Raw genomic sequence first — 20,126 nt, 5'->3', positions numbered from 1 at the left:
ATCTTTGATACAGATAGAGTCGATCGAACTCTAGTGTGGTTGCATCATTTTGAGCTGAGGCTCCCACGTATCAGTAAAGGCTTCCGTTGTCTAACGAAATATCTACCGCACCAAAAAGGTTGACTCGAACATGCAGACCTGTTTGATTTATGCGCTAGGTATAAATTTTAGATTTTAGTGTGAAAGGCTGACATCCCATTTAGAAAATTTGCTTCTCCATACCAAGCTAATTAGACTCGAAATTCTACGGCATTCTATGGGTAACTTGTGACAATGCACTAGAAGAATGTATTTTCTGTTAACTTCTTACTCCACCCGTTCCTGATTGATTAACTTAGCTTTGTCTAGATACACATAAATCCACATACTAAAACGCGTCTAGTTTTGGAACAGAGGGGGTATTTGTGATGACGTTGCTTCAGATCATGCAAGATTGCAAGCAATCCAACCAAAAATATAGGCGGCGAGAAAAAGATCTGTCTACTCCTTTTGTCCTAGTTTATCAGTCATCTGAGGTTTAACTTTGACTACCAAATTGACCACTAGGATATAGGCTGTGTGCCAAGAAAATTGTGACATTGAGTTCACAATCAAAAGATGTATTAAATTGTACAGTCATGTTTGAAAAAATTATGTTCCTCCAACATGTCTATGATTGGGTGAGGATTAGGCTATGCAAGGCCAAACTACACACAAATTTCCTTGGCTAGCCAATATTTTAGCAGGGTGAGACCGGTTGTAAACCAAGCACCTACAATGTCAAACATGTAGTGATTGATAATTTCCTTCATCCTTTATTCACATGACATGAACCCCCATTTAGAAATAAAAAATGTTACACTTTGACCAAAAAACATCTATATAACTCTTTTATTCCGAATTCATAGCCCCTACATATTATGATTATGCAAGCCATACCCATATTCACGCCAATGTCACCCTCATATTTTTGCGTGGCCAATACCAATCTAGCCAGCAAATTGTCGTAACGGAAAAAATGTTTTTTGTTTGGACAATTTGTTTTAGCATGACAATATCTCTGCTTTTTGTGTGGGAGAAGGAGCTTTCATTGGTCTAATTTCGGTTACACGAGGGTGGTCCGAAGCATTAACATAAATTAGTGCATGTGCAATGGTAGAGAAAACACGTTTTTTCTTAGGAGTCGATGTCATCTGGAGAAGACAATAAATACTAATGGCAACAATGCATTATCTCTATTATTATCTCTAGCAATTAATGAGAAGTGATTAAATATAGTAGGAAATTATGTTGATAAGGAAATACACATGGTACAATGGAGAAAACAACATTCTCTTATTTCCTAAGGAATCATCTCTTAGCTAAGGAAAGGCAACCTTTTCCTCTTTCATTCTCTCTCTTTCAACTAGGCAAAAATCTAACATGGCGACCATAAGAGAAGGCCGGTGTCCTCCCATTGTACATGCCATAAGACCGCACCTAGCCAGCAAGCCGAGCCTTGTTTCGAAAAATAAGTCCGCGGGTGAGATAATAAAATTCAGGCCCCGATAGGGGCTTGTTATTTTGAAAAAGAAGTTCATGGGTGAGATACTGAAATTCAGCCCTGGATGGTGCTCAAACTTAGGTCGGCTGGGTGCAACAGTGTCTCCCCTGCCAACGTGATACCCTCAGGGTTGGTTTAATCTAGCATGTTGGCCAACTCATGGAGAATTAAATGGCCAAAATAGAATCTAGCTAGCTGAACAGTAGTATACCTTGTAGGAGTAGCATATTTTGAATTTAGTTCGTGACTTTTTGGGTCACCATCTCCACATGTGATGGATGGATGACCACTTGCATATGTACTGGCGAAAACATGAGATTGCACAGTCGTTACAAAACTATTCTAGTCTAGTAGTTTGAGCAACAAAACTATGGATTCTGGTCGGCCCTCAGAGGTGGTTTTGCTTTCTATTGATGCCATGCATAATGATAAAGGGCTCACAGAACCTCCAGTTCACTTAAGATCCTAGCCCGATCGAAATTTTCCGTTATCCACTATACAGATGATACCACCCTAGTGATCAATCCTACAAATAACGTGTCACGTCACTACGTCAGCATCTCAAGACCACTTTGGATGATTTTGCTATATATCTTCATAGAACTCGAAGTCAATTTCCACAAAAGTCTAATCTTTATCCCAAAAAATTTCCTTGGAGAGAAACCATGCCTGGTTCCAGATTATCTGACGTTCTAGCTATATCTTAAGTCAAAAATTTGTATTGTATGTTAGACCAAGTCTATACAAAAATATGATAATGTCTACAACGTCAAAATTACAAATTTGCAGAAGCATGATGGTACTCTGGTAGTACCTTTGGCCGTGTTGGACAAGCACACCCACTGACCCGTGCTAAGCCGGGGCTAGTTCTCTCAAGGGTAAAACTAAGAAACCCTCTTTCTTCGTGGAATTGACCATTCTTGGTGTCTGGACACTTTGAAATACTCCCTCCATATCGGATTACTGAGCAATTACACACTTCGAAAAATAAGTTTGACTACAAATTTAGCCAACAAAATATGAGATATATGCCACAAAATTTTTACCATTGAATTCGTATTCAAAAAATGTTTTCAATCATATAATTTTTGTGATATATATCTTATATTTTATTGACTAAATTAATAGTCACACTTGTTTCTCGAAGTGCGTATTTACCCATTAATTCGGTATGGAGGGAGTACCAGAAATGCATTCATCTTCAAGGAAATCTGACCTAGTAGTATTTACAGAGATGCAGAAGGAGTTTCAAGGAAGACATGGCCATTGTTAACAATGGGGTTACTGGTGTTGTGTTGGAGACCGCTTCGCTCTCCTCGGGTCGCCCCCTCCAAGCGACCGAGGGGGCGAAATCCTAGCCGCACCGCCACCGTTTCCCCTCCCTCCTCCTCCCCTCCTCATCGCCCCTAGAGACGTTGCTGGGCTAAGCCCGCGACGCCGGTGAAGGGGGCGGTGGGGATCTAAGTCCTTGCCCCCCCACGCGGTGTCTAGGTGGAGGACCTCCGCGCCGGGACCGCCATGACCTGGGCGGATGCTCGACGGGCTCCCCTTCCTCCGACGGCTAGCTCCTGGCTGGGTCTTAGGCGAAGGGTGATCTATCTGGCGCCTTCCACGGTGGGGCCTCCGGTTTGGAGGCGGCGGCCTCGTCTGGTGAGGCGACACCGGCTCGGCGGCGAGCGGTGCTCGCAGGTGCGGGATGGCCTCGTGGCCGCGCGGGCCGCGCGGTGCCGACGGGTGCTGGTCTCAGCCAGGTGGTCCGCGTGGTCACCGTGCCCAGATCCGAAGCGCCAGCCCCTCCCTCTCCAGCCTTGTCCAACTCCTCCAGATCCACGGATGGTGCGTCCAGCTCTCGATCTAGCTGGGGTGCTGGCGAGGGGATCGACGACCGGGAGAAATCCCATACAAGCTTGGCGATATCGATGGCGGCGATGCCCTTCGCGCCGTCTACCTCCTTGGGGGCGCCATCGTGGTTTGTCCTTCTCCTCCCCCCTCCCCTACCTCCCCGGGTGAAAGCCTAGATCTTTCATTGGGCCGCGGCGGCACCGGTGGTGTCGATGTCCTTGCTGAAGGCGCAGCCTTGGGCGAGAAAGGGGGTCTGTGGTCGCTGGCGGTCTGTGGTGCTGTACATGTGTCCGGTGGACGGTGCTGCAACGGTTGGCAGCGCCCACTTCTTCTGCGGCTTCCCGTGTAGTTTCTTCTCGGAGGCGAGTGACGGGACTACGGGGCGGCTCTCTTCAAGATGTGTGCTAGCAGTGTCTGGCCGTGCACGGTGGTCCACCGGGGGTCTCGGCTGCATTTCCCATTCAGACTCAGGGAGAGCGCTACCATCGGCCGACGGTACGACGTCCTTCGAACCAGGACGAGGAGGCAGCGAGCCTTCTTCGGCGATTGGACTGGGTGAGATTGCATTTTCCACTGCCCAGGTGCAATCCATGTCGTTAGGACTGCTGGATCCTTCTTCAGCTAGCTTCTCCAGACCCCACTGCTGCTCGTGGATGAGGGCCTCGGCTACCTCAAGCTATTCTTAGTGGTACTTTCTTGTTGTACTTGTATGGTCGATGGTTTGTAAGTTGTTCTTCAGCACCTTTGTACTGGTCGTAAAAGGCTTTATTAATTTGAAGTTTGGCACTCGTGCCTTCTGTTAAAAAAACAATGGGGCTACCAAGACTTCTATAAACTTCTGTTATTGGATCACCTAACTTAGCTTTATGTTTTCTTTCTTGTTTCTTATATTTTCCTTTGCATGGTAGCAACAAATAAAAAGTATAAGCGCGTGCATTCTCGTAGAATAGAATTGTAAACCAAACCATGAGCAATGTGTCATGCATTTAGGTCGTCACATCAAGAGTTATACTAAGGCATGACGCTCAGCGAGGTTTCTTTGGTTTTTGGATCTTCATAGACTTATATTATCTCCCAAACAGTGTAACTTTTGAACGCCTAAAACAAAAAAACAAAATTATGTGGTAAGTATATATGGCCAGGAAAAAAACAGGAAAGAGATAAATTCGGGATCCACCAAAATTTCGAATGTTTGGAGATTATTTTGATATATATTGTTCAAATTTCATCAAATTAAAAAATTGAAATAACTTTGAATTTGGTCAGAGTATAGTCTGGAAATCTCAATAAAATTATATTTTGGAACCCACCAAAATTTTGGAAATTCTATCAATGGTTCTCTGAAAATTGAATCCATAATGCTGCTACCATTTTAAATGCACGCCGCTAACATGACGACCACAGTATTATAATCAGACAACAATCCGTGACGATGAATATTTTGGACAGAATATAACAATATGATTTTTTTTTTTGAATTTTTCATGAAGGAGAATTTGCCGGCAAATTATAACCACTAACCGGATTAACGACCTTTGAAAAACATAAGTTTTGAGTTTTCCGGTCCAATAGCTAGTATATGAAACTTCTGTGTATAGAGAAAATTGCCATACTGTAAAACAACGGTGCATGTCGATTTTGACAAAATTAACCTAAATCTGGAAAGATCACACAAAATAACTTGGTTTCGAAAATATTTCACAAAATAACCTTTTGCTCGGCTCCGCACAAGATGGAGCCATGCTCAGTAGCATGGCTCCGTCCCATATGGAGCCAAGATGAGAAGCATGGCGCCTTTGCAGGTGGAGCCAAACTCAATAGCACGGCTCCGTCCAGGGTGGAGCTAAGCTCATAAGCACAACGCCGTCTCAGGCGGAGCCAAGATCAGTAGCATGACTCCGTTCTAGGTGGAGACAAGCTCAGTAGCATGGCTCCGTCCCAGGTGGAGCCATGGTCCTTAGCCGTTTTCTAACAACAATTGAGAGTGGTTCATGCATCTACTGAGGACTAAGTTTATTGAGCTCAATAGCGAGGTTTGCATCATCTCGGACCACCACCAAGGGATACTCAAGACAGTATTTTTCTATTTCGTGCTTGTTTATGTGTGGAAAATTGTCACCAGTGTGCGCTGATACGTCTCCGACGTATCGATAATTTCTTATGTTCCATGCCACATTATTGATGTTATCTACATGTTTTATGCACACTTTATGTCATATTCGTGCATTTTCTGGAACTAACCTATTAACAAGATGCCGAAGTGTCGATTCTTGTTTCTGCTGTTTTTGGTTTCAGAAATCCTAGTAACGAAATATTCTCGGAATTGGACGAAATCAACGCCCAGGGTCCTATTTTGCCACGAAGCTTCCAGAAGTCCGAAGAGGAGATGAAGTGGGGCCACGAGGTGCCCAGACCCTAGGGCGGCGCGGCCCCCCCCCCTTGGCCACGCGGCCCTGTGGTGTGGGGCCCTCTTGCCGCCTCCTGACCTGCCCTTCCGCCTACTTAAAGCCTCCGTCGCGAAACCCCCTGTATCGAGAGCCACGATACGGAAAACCTTCCAGAGACGCCGCCGCTGATCCCCATTGTGGGTCCATAGCAGTAGCTAGATGGTTGTCTTCTCCCCATTGTGCTTCATTGTCGGATCTTGTGAGCTGCCTAACATGATCAAGATCATCTATGTGTAATTCTATATGTTGCGTTTGTTGGGATCCGATGAATAGAGAATACTTGTTATGTTGATTATCAAAGTTATGTCTATGTGTTGTTTATGATCTTGCATGCTCTCCGTTACTAGTAGATGCTCTGGCCAAGTAGATGCTTGTAACTCCAAGAGGGAGTATTTATGCTCGATAGTGGGTTCATGCCTCCATTGATATACGGGACGATGTGATGAAAGTTCTAAGGTTGTGGATGTGCTGTTGCCACTAGGGATAAAACATTAGTGCTATGTTCAAGGATGTAGTTACTAGTTACATTACGCGCAATACTTAATGCAATTATCTGTTGTTAGCAACTTAATACTGGAGGGGGTTCGGATGATAACCTGAAGGTGGACTTTTTAGGCATAGATGCAGTTGGATGGCGGTCTATGTACTTTGTCGTAATGCCCAATTAAATCTCACTATACTCATCATAATATGTATGTGCATGGTCATGCCCTCTTTATTTGTCAATTGCCCAACTGTAATTTGTTCACCCAACATGCTGTTTATCTTATGGGAGAGACACCTCTAGTGAACTGTGGACCCCGGTCCAATTCTTTATACTGAAATACAATCTACTGCAATACTGTTCTCTTGTTTTTACGCAAACAATCATCTTCCACACAATACGGTTAATCCTTTGTTACAGCAAGCCGGTGAGATTGACAACCTCACTGTTTCGTTGGGGCAAAGTACTTTGGTTGTGTTGTGCAGGTTCCACGTTGGCGCCGGAATCCCTGGTGTTGCGCCGCACTACATCCCGCCGCCATCAACCTTCAACGTGCTTCTTGGCTCCTCCTGGTTCGATAAACCTTGGTTTCTTTCTGAGGGAAAACTTGCTGCTGTGCGCATCATACCTTCCTCTTGGGGTTCCCAACGAACGTGTGAGTTACACGCCATCATGCGCTTAAACTCCTACTGCGACAGAAAGTCACCCTACAATCTAACCTTGTCAGAAAAGACTTTGAGTCACTGATGCGCGCGAAACTCGTCAGAAGTAAGGCGCTCTGCTGGCAGTACTTATTAGGCGCATGTAAGAAATTTTGTGGTGCCTTCAGATACTCGCCGAGTTATTATACTGTTGGTTGGTTAATAAGCGTCTCCATTAGTTCGTTCTGATTTTCTAGAGAGTCTGGACATCTTTCGGTTCGAGGTTGTGACTACAACCTGATGCTCGGTTGTACTATATCGCATCCATGAACCCAAACTATTAAGGAAGCACATTGCAAAGAGAAGTAGACTAATATAGCAAGGATAGGGGGTGAGGGTGAAATGGGCCGGCTAGCAGTCCCCGTATTCGTGCCAGCCCGTATTGGCAGAATACGGGGCCCGTCAAACCCACCCCGCCGCACCCTACAAATACAGGGTGAAGGTGCGAGTGGGGGTCCAACCCCTCACTCGCAACCCTAGCTATATTAGTCTATCCTTGCTATATTAGTCTACTTATCTTTGCAATGTGCTTCCTTAATAGTTTGGGTTCATGGATGCGATCTAGTGCCAACAAGCATCAGGTTGTAGTCACAACCTCGAACCAAAAGACGTCCAGACTCTCTAGAAAATCAGAACGAACTAACGGAGACGCTTATTAACCAACCAACAGTATAATAACTCGGCGAGTATCTGAAGGCACCACAAAATTTCTTACACGCGCCTAATAAGTACTGCCAGCAGAGCGCCTTACTTCTGACGAGTTTCGTGCGCATCAGTGACTCAAAGTCATTTCTGACAAGTTTAGATTGTAGGGTGACTTTCTGTCACGGTAGGGGTTTAAGCGCCCACCGGTGACAATTTTGCACACATAAACAAGCACGAAACAGAAAATAACTGTCTTGAGTATCCCTTGGTGGTGGTCCGAGATGATGCAAATCTCGCTATTGGGCTCAATAAACGTAGTCCTCACTAGATGCATGAATCACTCTCAATTGTTGTTAGAAAACGGCTAAGGACCATGGCTCCATCTGGAACGGAGCCGTGCTACTGAGCTTGACTCCACCTGGAACGGAGTCGTGCTACTGAGCTTGGCTCCGCCTGAGACGACGTTGTGCTTATGAGCTTGGCTCCACCCTGGACGGAGCCGTGCTATTGAGTTTGACTCCACCTGCAACGGCGCCATGCTTCTCATCTTGGCTCCACATGGGACGGAGCCGTGCTACTGAGCATGGCTCCATCTTGTGCGGAGCCGAGCAAAAGGTTATTTTGTGAAATCTTTTCGAAACCAAGTTATTTTGTGTGATCTTTCCAGATTTAGGTTAATTTTGTCAAAATCGACGATATCCTACTCGTACTTGGAATTTCCAAAGGCCAATTTGGTTGATTGTGCATACAGCATACTAGTCGCCACCCCACGTGAATAGAAGAAGAGCATCCAGTAGTACTGTAGTAGTTTCGGCGACAAAACTGTGGATTCTGGTCGTGCCGCGCAGGTGGTTTTGCTTTCCGCTTCCCCAAAATGGCGGGCGCCACGCTACTACACCACCTCCTCCATCCATCTCTGTCTCTCTCTCCCACCCACCGGATTTGCTCCCCCGCTCGTATGAACCCTGGCAACTGGCATCGACCGATCATCGGCATCACCGAGCGGCCGTGCAGGTGCAGCCCCTGGTTTCTATCCTCACCGCCTTCCTGCTTCCACAGTTGCGCGCATATATCTTTCTGTTCCCTGCCGCACCATCTCCCCTCACCAAGAACTTGCTCTCTGTCCATCGTCTAGCTTGTGAATTCTTGTTCTCGCCCGAAAGATCCCTTCTTTTCTGTTGTCGATCGATGGGGGCGGAGGTGGGAGTGGCGGGAGTCGCGGTGCCGCCGGAGGCGAAGAGGAGGCGGGTGGTGGCGGCGAAGCCCACGGTAGGGGCGGCAGGGGGGAAGAGGCCGCGGCGCGTGAGGAGGCCGACGGCCCTGCAGCGGCTCTTCCAGGCGTGTCGCGCCGTTTTCCAGGGCCCCGGCACCGTCCCTGCGCCCTCCGAGGTCAACCTGCTCCGTGCAATCCTCGGTGAGCATCCCTCTCGCTCACCTCCCTACTCTTCGTTCCGTTACTAATACGAAGTACTACTTTGACATGCTCGCATTCATCTAACTGCCTAAGTTGAGCTGCTTGTATCTTGTATGTAGCTAGTTCAGCAGCATGCCCATTTTGCTGAATTTGTCCCATGGTCGGTTAGAAATTAATTGTTTCTTGTGTAAATTTGTAGCATCCGGTATATATTAGATGATCCGTTAGATTTAATTTTTAGCACATCCTGCTTGAGCTTTACTGGTTAATACTATTATGTAGTGTCATCGTTGCTTTCTGCTGAATATGATCTGTACGTGCAAAATGTTTAGATGAAGTGGAAATGGAAGTGTCATCTTGGCACAGAAATGCTGAAGATGCTGTGTTACTCCATTGACTGAATTTTAGTTGCTGCTGGTGTTATCTGCAGATAGGATGAGGCCAGAGGATGTTGGTCTAAGCCCAGACATGGCATTCTTCAGGGCTAGAGATGTGGCACAACGAAACCCAGCAATTACACACACAACGATATACAAATCTGAGAAATTTTCGGTAAGTGCCAGTGCAGAAGAGCATATCCAAGTTGAATTGTAGCATGGGCTAGCTGATATGTAAATGAATTACTTGCTGATGCTCTTTACTCTGCAGATGGTGATCTTATTTTTGCCGCAGAATGCGGTCATCCCTCTTCACAATCACCCCGGTATGACGGTGTTCAGCAAACTACTACTCGGATCAATGCACATAAAGTCATATGACTGGGTTGATCCTGATCCGGCCGAGAGTGGCGCGTCGTCGCCTGACGATCGATGTGAGTTTCTGAGACATTCTGTATTCTCACCGGACTGCCTGATTTTGATGTCCAATGTGCTGTGACGCAAATGTGCTATAACGCCGACGGTTGATTTGCTTGCAGTGAGGTTGGCAGAACTGGTTGTGGACGATGATTTCACTGCACCGTGCGACACATCGGTCCTGTACCCAACGGCAGGGGGCAACATGCACCGGTTCAGGGCCATCGCGCCGTGCGCAATCCTTGACATCCTTGGCCCCCCTTACTCCATCGAAGAAGACCGGGACTGCACGTACTACACGGATGTTCCATACTCCGAGCATCCCAGTAAGTTGGCAACTTTGATCTCAGAAATGTAATCTGGATACTACATGGACGTGGTACTAGTTCTGAATTTTGACAGTGAGCATGCGGCTATTTTAGGGCTTGATTTGAGTGAAATAGTCAATACTTCATGTGTCCTTTTTTCCAACAACATTCGAGGGGATTAATTAAGAAGGGTGACCTAGGCATCGATTGCAAGTTGAAACATTTGTTTAAATTTTACATCACTAAAACAGCAGTTTGCCTTGTGAGCTGCCCACTGAATGGAGAAAGAGATCTGTTAGTTTAATAGCAACCTTCAGCTGGCTGCATGTAGCTTTGTTTATGATACACTCTGCATCATGTGCATATGATTATTAGTCTTAGCACACAGTTTCGCACATCCCTGGGTTTAGAAGCGTAGAATGTCGAAACCACTCGTAGATAAACAATGTTCGAAGAGGGGCTAGACTACGGTTCTTGGACAGTATTAATGTAATGTAGCTTCACCACTAAGATATTTGGCTCTTCTGAGGCTTGTACATTGGTTGGTAATCACTTGAAGGTGCCTCTGCTAATTGGGTTTGTCAAAAGCTCATTGAACCTTACTGTCATCGAAGGCTAACTATTTTTTTCTTCCTGCTGACAGTGATGGGCACTAAGCTCATTGGCAGTGAACAAGAAGGCCGGCGTCTCGCGTGGCTGAAAGAGGTCGAGATGCCAAGGGATCTGAAGATGTGCAGTGTCCGTTACGGCGGCCCACAGGTCTCCGAGAGGTGACCCCCCGCCGCCGCCCATACATGCTTTCAGACCCTTTACGACCGATGATGAGCTATCAACTCAACTCAAAGCAGCTGGTGTCAGAATCGTCTAACCTTGTGAATACAGACGCAGCAAGCTAATTGAGCCATAAGCCTAGGTTTTCATTTTGTGTGTGTTGTCTCAGTGATGGCAGGTTATCATGTAAGAGTGTTTGCTTGATTGCTTTTACAGCAGCTATATGGACCTTGTCCACATCCTTTGTCGATCTCTGTTAATGCAATAGATTCCACAGATTTCACTTGCATAGCCTCTATATTCAACACTTTTCTGTTGGGCATATTGCATACTCTGACAAATTTTCTATCAATTTTGAGATTTTTAAACAATACCCTATGTTTCCATATTTATCAGACTACTTTGTCTTTTACTTTTGAATTTTTTGAATTTGAATAATCCGATTCTTATTTTTCCCTAGGTATTTACTTCCTTGTCAGCATGTCATCTATTTTTTTACGCAAATACCATGTCATCTGCTTACGTGGCTAAAACCATCTTTTATATGCACCATGGTGACAGCAAAACCACCTTAGGGGTATATGATCCAGTTCTGATATTTGAAAAAAAATAGGTTGAAGGTAATGCATCTTTGTGCCAAATATACCTTAAATCGGTTAATATATTGTCTAGATCCTGTATTGGTCCTTGTATTATCTTTGCAAATAGGTCATTGATATATTTCAATTACCTAGCATGTATATTCCTTGGTTTTTTTCTTGGGAATATTACATGCTCTGCCCAATTTTGTTATCAATTTCAAGTTTTTTTTAAAAAATCTATTTTTCATATTTATAGGACTACTTTGTCTTTTATTTTTTTCACTTTTAGATTTATGAATTTTAATAATCTTGTTCTTATTTTCTTCCTATTTTTTTCCTTTTTAATTATTTTTCTACTTTGCTGACTTGTGATCTCATCTTCTTATATGGTTAAAACCACCTTTAATATGAGCTGGCACGTTAGAAAAACGACCTTAGGGCTGTATTGTCTAGTTTTGATACATCAGAGCCATTAATGTGTCTCTAATAATACAAAGATCATCTATATATTTCACTTACTTATTAATTCTGCATCCTCTATATTCCACACTTTTATTTGGTAATTTTTGCATGTTCTGACCAATTCTATCAATTTTGAGTTTTTTTAGACAACGTCCTATTTTCCATATTTATCATCCCACTTTGTCTTATTTCCCCCTTTGTCTTATTTCCCCCTTTGTTTTGCTTTTTTAAATTAAATTTTATTTCTGTTGAGTTGACATCTGCTTATGTGGCTAAAACCAAATTTATATGGACCGCTATGCTAGAAAAACCGCCATAGGGGTGTATGATCTAGTTTTGATATATACATCAGAGCCTTAGTTTAGAATTTATTTACTTCAAATAATTTGGAAACTTGGTTGAAGGTAATATGTCTCTGTGCCAATATATACTTTTTTTACATGTGTGTCAGTATGTAGTTCTAGCTTAAGGGCATCTCCAGCGGCGCGATGCAAACGGTCGCTGAGCGACCGTTTTCGTCCGGCGTGACCGGAAATGCGTGTGGGGCCTGTTCCAGCGGGGCGACGCAAAGTGACCGGGCCGTCCGCGGAGACGCAAACCTGGCCCAAATATGCGCCAGGTTTGCATCGCGGCGGACGCTCGGCGGTCGCTCCGAGTGTCCGCCGAAAAAGACGTAGGACCCGCGCGTCAGTGGCTGGAGGGCGATATTATTCCTGCCACTGGCCATTCCCCCGCGCCAAATTGGAAACTAGACCGGCGCGAGCAGGCCAGAAGCGATGGACGTCCTCGCCGCCGCAGCTACTGCCATGGATGCGGAGCAAACCCTCGCACCCGCCGCCGCCCCACACTCCCCCGTAGCCACGGCCATAGCCACAATGGACACTGCAGCTCCGGCGGAAGCAAAGCGGGCCGCCGACGGCGGCGGCCGGGAGGCAAAGCCGAAGGCGGCAAAGAAGGTGCTCTCCGCGGAGGAGAAAGTCCTGGACAACCGTGCCGCCATGGCTGCTAGGGACGAGAAGAGGCGTCTGGAAAAAGAGGCCGCAACTGCCATCTACCAGAACCTCGCCAAGGAGGTCCTCGATGTCCAAAGGCTGAACATCGAGGCCAAAAAGGCAGACGCTGAGGCCAAATTGCGTGCAGAAGACACAAGGATCATGCTTGCCGACTTGAGCGGCGTCGACGACGACACCACGGCATGGTTCATGAAGAGGCGCGCCGAAATCCGCGCGCGAGACGCCTGATCGCCGCCGGCGCCGGCGCCATGCGCCCAGCACCTTGGCCTCCTTTTGGACTTTTTTTATTGCTGTTCAGGCCTTGTTGTGCCCCTTTTGCTCCACTTTGCGCCGTACGAGCTGCAAAGTGTGATGAACTTGTTTCAGCCCTCAATTTGCGGCTGTAATTTCGTGCAAAGTCGACGCTATTTCATGTTTATTGAATTCTGGCCTGCGCCCAAAATGCGTCGCGCCGCTGGAGCCAACCCCAGACGCAAATGGACACACGACTATTTCCCCGTCCGGCAGGCGACACAAACGGACGCCCGCGGACAATTTGGGCGTCCGAAATGCGTCGCGCCGCTGGAGATGCCCTATGATGTCTTTCCTTTGGAAAGAACAAATTAAGCAGTGCGACCCATATTTAAGTGGGCTGGCTTTTGTGTACAATTCCAAGCTAAAGGCTCTAATCCATTTGCAAGGAGGCGGCCCAATTGAGACCGGTCTGAACCTACATGAAAATTATGCCATACAAAATGGCATTGCTAAAAAAATAATACAAAAAGAACATGTAAAAACTAGCTGGCATCATAATGATGCTCAAGTGTTTTTTGTGTAGAGGGAGTATTAGAAACAGAGCAATAGAAGAAATTCAATTTGGCTCCCGGGTGCATATATTCCCTCCACACAAAAAAAAACACATTTCGAATTGTCAAAGAAATTAGAATTTTTTTTCATGTACATCACCACAATCTATGTTTGTTTGCAAAGTATCGTGAAAGACCTATATTTTTTGTAGTCCGTATAAAAAGACAAACAAATGTCTCATGAAACGTCTTATTTTGGCACCAAATTTTGTCTTTTTTACATAGGCCACAATACAAGTCGATTTTTCGAGATACACTACACATGTAGCATGTGAAGAAGTACACGAGAAACTTTTGTTTGAATTTTTTAATATTTTTAAAATACGTTAAAGTTGCATTTCAAATAAAGGGAGCATATGCACCCATGAGCCAAAACATCACTCCCGGCAATAGGGGAATAGAACGTTATCTACTTTTGCCACTTTGCATTCCGTTTGTTTAAAACAAAAGAACATGGGGTTCAATGTGTCCATGTCTAACTTTTCTCAGTTTCTTGGTACATTTGCTGTCCATTCTTACTTTTCAGTTAAAGAAAACCGTGCCCTTTTGAATGTCATACGTACATATCCATACAAACCTTATTCTTATTCTTAACCTTGCTTGCATAACTGCATTTCGTTTTGCTTCCAGAATGAAAACAACGAGATGCCAATTTTGACATTACTTCCCACATAAAAAGTGTTTGCTTCTAAATTTCTACTAATGTATTGGCAAACATAGCGGAAATTCAATTCGGCTCCCGGGTGCGTATGCTCCCTATATTGAAAAATTATATTTCGAGTTGTCGAAAAATTTTGACAAAAATTTCTACATGTACATCTCCATAATATATGTGCATTCGTCAAGTTTCACGAAAAATCAATATTTTTTGTAGTCTATGTAAAAAAGAGAAAATTTATCTTGTAAAAAACATTATTTTTAGCACTGAGTTTTATCATTTTTACACACGTCACATGACAAGTCCATTTTTTATGAAACAACTTTGTGAGCGTGTAGCACGTGAAGATGTACGTTCAAATTTTTCGTTTAAATTTTTTAAAATTCAAAATATGTGTAAGATGAATTTCAAAATAGAGGGAGCATATGCTCCCATGTTCCAAAACACCAGAATACGGTTGATTTGCTGAGTATATGTGGCACAGTTGACACACCTAATCAACGATATGATCCGTGAGAGAGACAGAGAGGCATGACGAAACTAACAAAATCAAGTGGGGGATATATTAATCAGTGCCACTTGACATACGCCAATGGCCAATCATGAAGATGTATAAAACATAATTAAAGGTTTACAAGTAGTACTAGATTTGGTGAAATTATATACAGATTCTGCAGATATTACAGGAGCTGGCGTGCACATGTGGATCACGTGCATGACAAAGCTTGTACAGTTCTACGTGCTAATTTTGCACGTACCGCTAGTTAAAATAGTAAAATAGTGCGCACCCATACGTTTATTCCGACCGTTTGGTTCTGGAGGGAGCGGCGTGAAAGTCTTTTTCTGTGTTGACATCAAGTGACTATGGATCCATGATGAAAGTCGGAAGAAGAGAATTTCATGAAGGCCGGAGGGGAGGACTAGCTAAGGGAGGTTCAAGTCTCCGCGCTGTTGAGGGGCTTGCTTGGTGTCCGGGCTTCACAGCAGCGGTATGAAAGTGGGGGCGACAATACATGTGAAGCGCAGAGTCCTACCTGGCCTTAACTGGTTGTGCCTGGCAGTGACCTTAGTGGAGGCATTGTTTTGAGAGTGGGGACTATCTTCAGGGTGAAAACCTAAGATCTTTGATCGGGCGACGACGGTGTTGGAGCACTGTTCCCTTCTTGGAGGCGTCATTTTTTGGAGAGTCTGCAATTCAGGTGTTGTCATGGTGGTGGATGTATTGCTGTTGTTAGGTCGGTGATACTGTAGCGGGACTTTTGTTTCTTAGTTTTCTTTTCCTTTTTTTGGTTGTGTGCATCCGTAGTGCCATTAGGGTGGTGCGTTGTTGCAGAGGCTGGGTGTAATTGGTATCTATCGATATTAATATATTCCCTTTATCGAAAAAGTTAAAATAGTGCAAGAAAAATCTTTCTTTACCAGTTCGAGAGGATCAGAGAGGGGCAATTGTAAGGCGACTTCTAAAACCAATCTAGGTTTTGGTACTGATGTTTGTTCACTCCGTCTTCGATGATTTTGGGTTTTTGGAGATGTGGTGGACTACGGCCCCTTGCCGCGGTTGGGTTTTCATTATTTGTTTAGCTCATTTTTAGTATCTTCTTTAAGATGTTGAGACGGCTATCAAAATGAGGTCACTTTTGCCTTATCCTTGCGTGCTTCGGTGGTGCGTGTACCACCAGCAGAGGACGCGTGGAGCTGTGCGTGCCACAGATCTACTAGGATTTAGTCTCTTTTCGTGTCCGTTGGTGTTGTTTTAGGATGCCTCTTTCGATTTATGGGTTTCATCTTTTGCGATGGGTGTTGGTCTAGTGGTACTTTGGGGCTTTAGCATGACGATTTCTCTGTAGTGTCGTTGCTAGGTGGTATATGGAACCATTTGTAATCTTGACTTCAATTATTATTCTCTTAGTGTCCATGTTTATGTTTGTAGTGATGGGGTGTGTATAAATGGATTGCCCAACATTTATCTTCGATTCATTTTCTGATATTTTGGTTCTAGCAGTTGATGCATGAAACTGAGAGTGTGTTTGGTCGCTCGTGTCTACCTAGAAATTCTCATCCCAACTGAGTTTTTTTTATAAATTTTGCTCCTTTGGGAAGTGCTCACCGCATCCCGAAAAGGCCTCACTAGTGGAAAACGGGGCTATAGGCCCAGTCCATTTGGGCCTTCAGTCCCGATTCCCGAACCGGGACCAATTAGGCGGGACTAAAGGGTCCCCCTTTAGTCCCGATTCAAAGTTGCACCGGGCCTAAAGGCCTCGACACGTGGTGCGGCCAGGGAGCTCGCGGTGGATGGCCTTTAGTCCCGGTTCGTGTTACGAACCGGGCCTGGGGTTCTCTACCGCGGCAGAGAATTGCTATTTCTCTGCCGCGGCACAGGTTTAGGCTGTACCAGCGTTTCTCTGCCGCGCCAGAGAAACAGGGCGTTTCTCTGCCGCGGCAGAGTTTCAGCAATGCATATATATCATTCAAGAAACCACAAAAAATCGTCGTGAATATATATAGACATCGTCAACAATATAAAGCTAGTTGGATCTCTTTACTAAATCTATTAGCTTCTACGAAGATCCTCAATCGTCACGAGCTGCCCATAGTGCTCTCCACCTGGGGTAATGGCCTCGGTAATAAAGAATCCCGCGATTTCCTCTTGAATTGCTCGTATTTGATCCTCCGTTATGAGAGTGTCCCGCAGGCGTATCATCTATATTTAAAAAAGGAGATCAATATATGAATGGAACTCAATACAATAGATGGTACTAATTAAGATTAATTATGAAAATTTGTTATCGTACACGAGTATGGTGTATACGGGCATCCCCACCCTTGGGACAGGCCATGTCACGAATGAAGGTGCAGACGTAGTATCCACATAAGTTATTCCTGGGTTCCTGCCTCATACACGTTACGAAAAAATAGTTCGATCAAACTAATAATCAAGCATCGTATTGAAAGTAAATATCATATATAGAGTTTCACGGACATAGCTATATATATAGTACTACTTACAGGGTAATCTTGAAATGTAAGCTCCGGTTTCCATTTACCCGGAACAATATAGATGAACCGTTTCCAAGCCCTGCCTGGCAAAAGATAATGAGTAAATGAGTAATTGATTAGTTGATGATATTTTCGAATTAGAACAGATGAAGATGCCAATACGAAATTGATTGAAACTACCTCTGGAGGATGGCAGCCATGTCCGCATATTCTTTACGTTTCGAGTCCATGACTTTGACGACTCCTTTCTGAAGATCAATGATTAAGAGAATAAAGTGGAATCTGCACAAGCATAGCTCAATGATTACGAGAATAAAGTGGAAGGTGCACAAGCATAATGTATGTTATATATAACACTCACTTGAAGTTGTAGGGAAAGAATATATCCTCTTTGTCTGCTTGCTTCTCTAAAAACATTACGATGTTGTCCTCTGTGTCCTTGGCGAAGTCTCGAACCGTAACTTCATGGACTGTGTTTGGGTCTATGAACCCCAGCGGTAGGAGCTTGCCTCTTTTGTATTCGAGCTTCTTCATTCTGCATAATTAAATGTATAGCGTACACAAAGAATATAATGAGGATAATTATTAGTGCAAATGAATGAGCTGAGCTACAGACTTAATTACATAAATAAATCACTTACAGGCAGTAGCAACTGATGACAGCTTTGTCGAGGGCGTCTTGATTGAATAACTGAAACAGTTCTTCTAACTCAAGGTTTATCTCCTCCCGCCCCCGGAAGTAATGCTCATCTCTAAGATACACCGTGAGGTAGCGATCACATCTTCGACAGGCTTTCAGGTACCATTCATGCAACCTTCGCATCTGAGTCCCTAGACGCGCGAGCTCGCCAGGTTTGACGAGATCAGATCCGTATCTATACTTGTTTACCAATTGAGCCGTTGGATAGTAATCTTCGTACTCAACTGATGCTCCCTGAGCTCTAGCCGCCCGTTCGATCATCGATGCCATCTCTGGATCATGATAGGGCTCCACGACGAAGTGGGGTACGGCCTGAATGTCCTACTGTCCAAGCTGGGCGACTTTTTTTTGCTTCTTTGCTCGCTCTAGAGGACTGTCCAAGAGAGCGGTCATAATCAGCTCTCAGCTCAGGTCTCTTCATTCTCGTCTCGGCAAAGTGCTTCACTGTCTGCGGTGGAATAAACATCTTCTTCGGCGCAAGAAACGCCTTTTGCTCTTCAGTCTGCTCATGTGGTAACAACTCTGGAGTCTGTGCCCTCATCGGAGTTGATGATCTCTTCGGAGCTGTAGGAGGTGCCGCGGTTAGCTTCCTCTTTTGCTTAGGTGGAGGCGGCGGAGTCTCCTGACGAGGAGGAGGAGGCGGTGGAGTATTTTCACGCGGAGAAGACTGCTCATGCACAGGGGAATCATCATCGCGCAGAGGAGAATCATCACGCGGAGGAGACTGCGCAGGTGGCGGAGGAGGCGGACGAGGTGGCCTGCTTGTTGGCTTCTCACCTGGAAACACAATGTTCTCCTTCCGCCATTGCACGGTGGTTCTACGGGCTTCTCCCAGTTCTTTGATTTCCCCATCTTCACCTGTAGGGTGCTCAAGCACCAACCCCTCATAATCTCTCAACACTTCATCCACCATCACAACAGCAAAGTCGTCTTGGATCGGACGGCAATGGTAAGACCTTGTAGGTAAGAGGATGCCGACCGCCGCCTTGAAGGATAGGTTGAAAACTTTAACATGCAGCTCACAAGGACGGCTCTCAGTGAGATCATCACGGGGGGGGGGGGGGGGGGGTAGCGAGGAGGCTCGACCACCTGGTCATCATCATCATCATTATCCACCTGCTGAGAGGAAGCCACGCTGCTTTTCCGGTGTTGTTGAGATTGCAGCGGGACGAGGGCATTGAGCAATGCAGGATCTACAGCCTGCCCCTGAGCCATCTGGGATGTAAGTACTTGGGTTACCATGGTTAATTGGGATTTCATGGTGCTCATACCCTCCTCTAAGTTAGCTAGGCGGTCTGTTTCCCTTGCCTTTCTCCTCTCATGGCTTTTATCAGGAAATCTCTTCCTTTCCGCAGGAAAGCCATACTTCCACGGAACGGAGCCTTCTGTGCCTCGTGTTCGTCCGTCGTGTTCTTTGTTCCCAAGGGCGCGTGTCAGCTCATCGTTCTCTCTTTCGGGCTGGAACCTCCCCTCCTCCACGTCCCTATGTGCTTTTTCCAGGGCATCAATGGGAACCTTCAGATGAGCTTTCTTATAGATGCACTTCCCTGTTTCTGGATGCAACGTTCCCCCAATCCCGTAGAACCACTCCTTGCACCGTTCGATCCAACCGTGTGTCCCTAATCTGATCCCTTTCCTGGCCAATTCCGCCTCAGCTGCCTGCCACTTAGGACGGTTAGCCCTGTATCCACCTGGACCCAGAATTTGGTGATATAGCTTCAACGCAACATTTGCCTTATTTGTTTCCGACCTTTTCTTAAATTCTTCTGACTCCGTGTTGTACTTCATGAATTCGTCCCAGTGATTTTTTACCTTCTCACTGTCCGGAGACTTCTTTTTCTTGATAAGGCCGCGCAATCTTTTCTTGTGGTTCTTGAATAGTTCGGCCATCTTCTTCTTGCCAAACTCGCGGAGGGCCTGCTCCATCTTGGCCTTTTCAGCG

At 45.3% G+C, this 20,126-nt stretch overlaps 1 protein-coding gene across 1 annotated transcript; it reads left to right on the top strand.

Annotated features, from left to right (window-relative positions):
- The first annotated feature begins 8,497 nt into the window (after positions 1 to 8,497).
- On the top strand, positions 8,498 to 11,216 carry LOC127298522 (plant cysteine oxidase 2). The gene is made up of 5 exons (XM_051328370.2): positions 8,498 to 9,055; positions 9,486 to 9,607; positions 9,704 to 9,866; positions 9,972 to 10,175; positions 10,801 to 11,216. Exons 1-5 carry the CDS (start codon positions 8,830 to 8,832, stop codon positions 10,929 to 10,931), a joined length of 846 nt encoding a protein of 281 aa, XP_051184330.1. The 5' UTR covers positions 8,498 to 8,829; the 3' UTR covers positions 10,932 to 11,216.
- Positions 11,217 to 20,126: the final 8,910 nt, after the last annotated feature.

Source organism: Lolium perenne, chromosome 5, assembly GCF_019359855.2.
Source record: "Lolium perenne isolate Kyuss_39 chromosome 5, Kyuss_2.0, whole genome shotgun sequence".
Taxonomy (NCBI): domain Eukaryota; kingdom Viridiplantae; phylum Streptophyta; class Magnoliopsida; order Poales; family Poaceae; genus Lolium; species Lolium perenne.
The sequence above is the reverse complement of the archived record's forward strand: the minus strand, read 5'-3'. Positions and strand labels throughout refer to the sequence as shown.

Bases quoted from the DNA above. Each gene is read 5' to 3' on its own strand.
- LOC127298522 (XM_051328370.2), top strand. From the start codon at position 8,830: ATGGGGGCGGAGGTGGGAGTGGCGGGAGTCGCGGTGCCGCCGGAGGCG. The intron at 9,608-9,703 runs GTAAGTGCCAGT...TTTACTCTGCAG, and splicing joins ACAAATCTGAGAAATTTTCG to ATGGTGATCTTATTTTTGCC. The intron at 9,867-9,971 runs GTGAGTTTCTGA...ATTTGCTTGCAG, and splicing joins GTCGTCGCCTGACGATCGAT to TGAGGTTGGCAGAACTGGTT.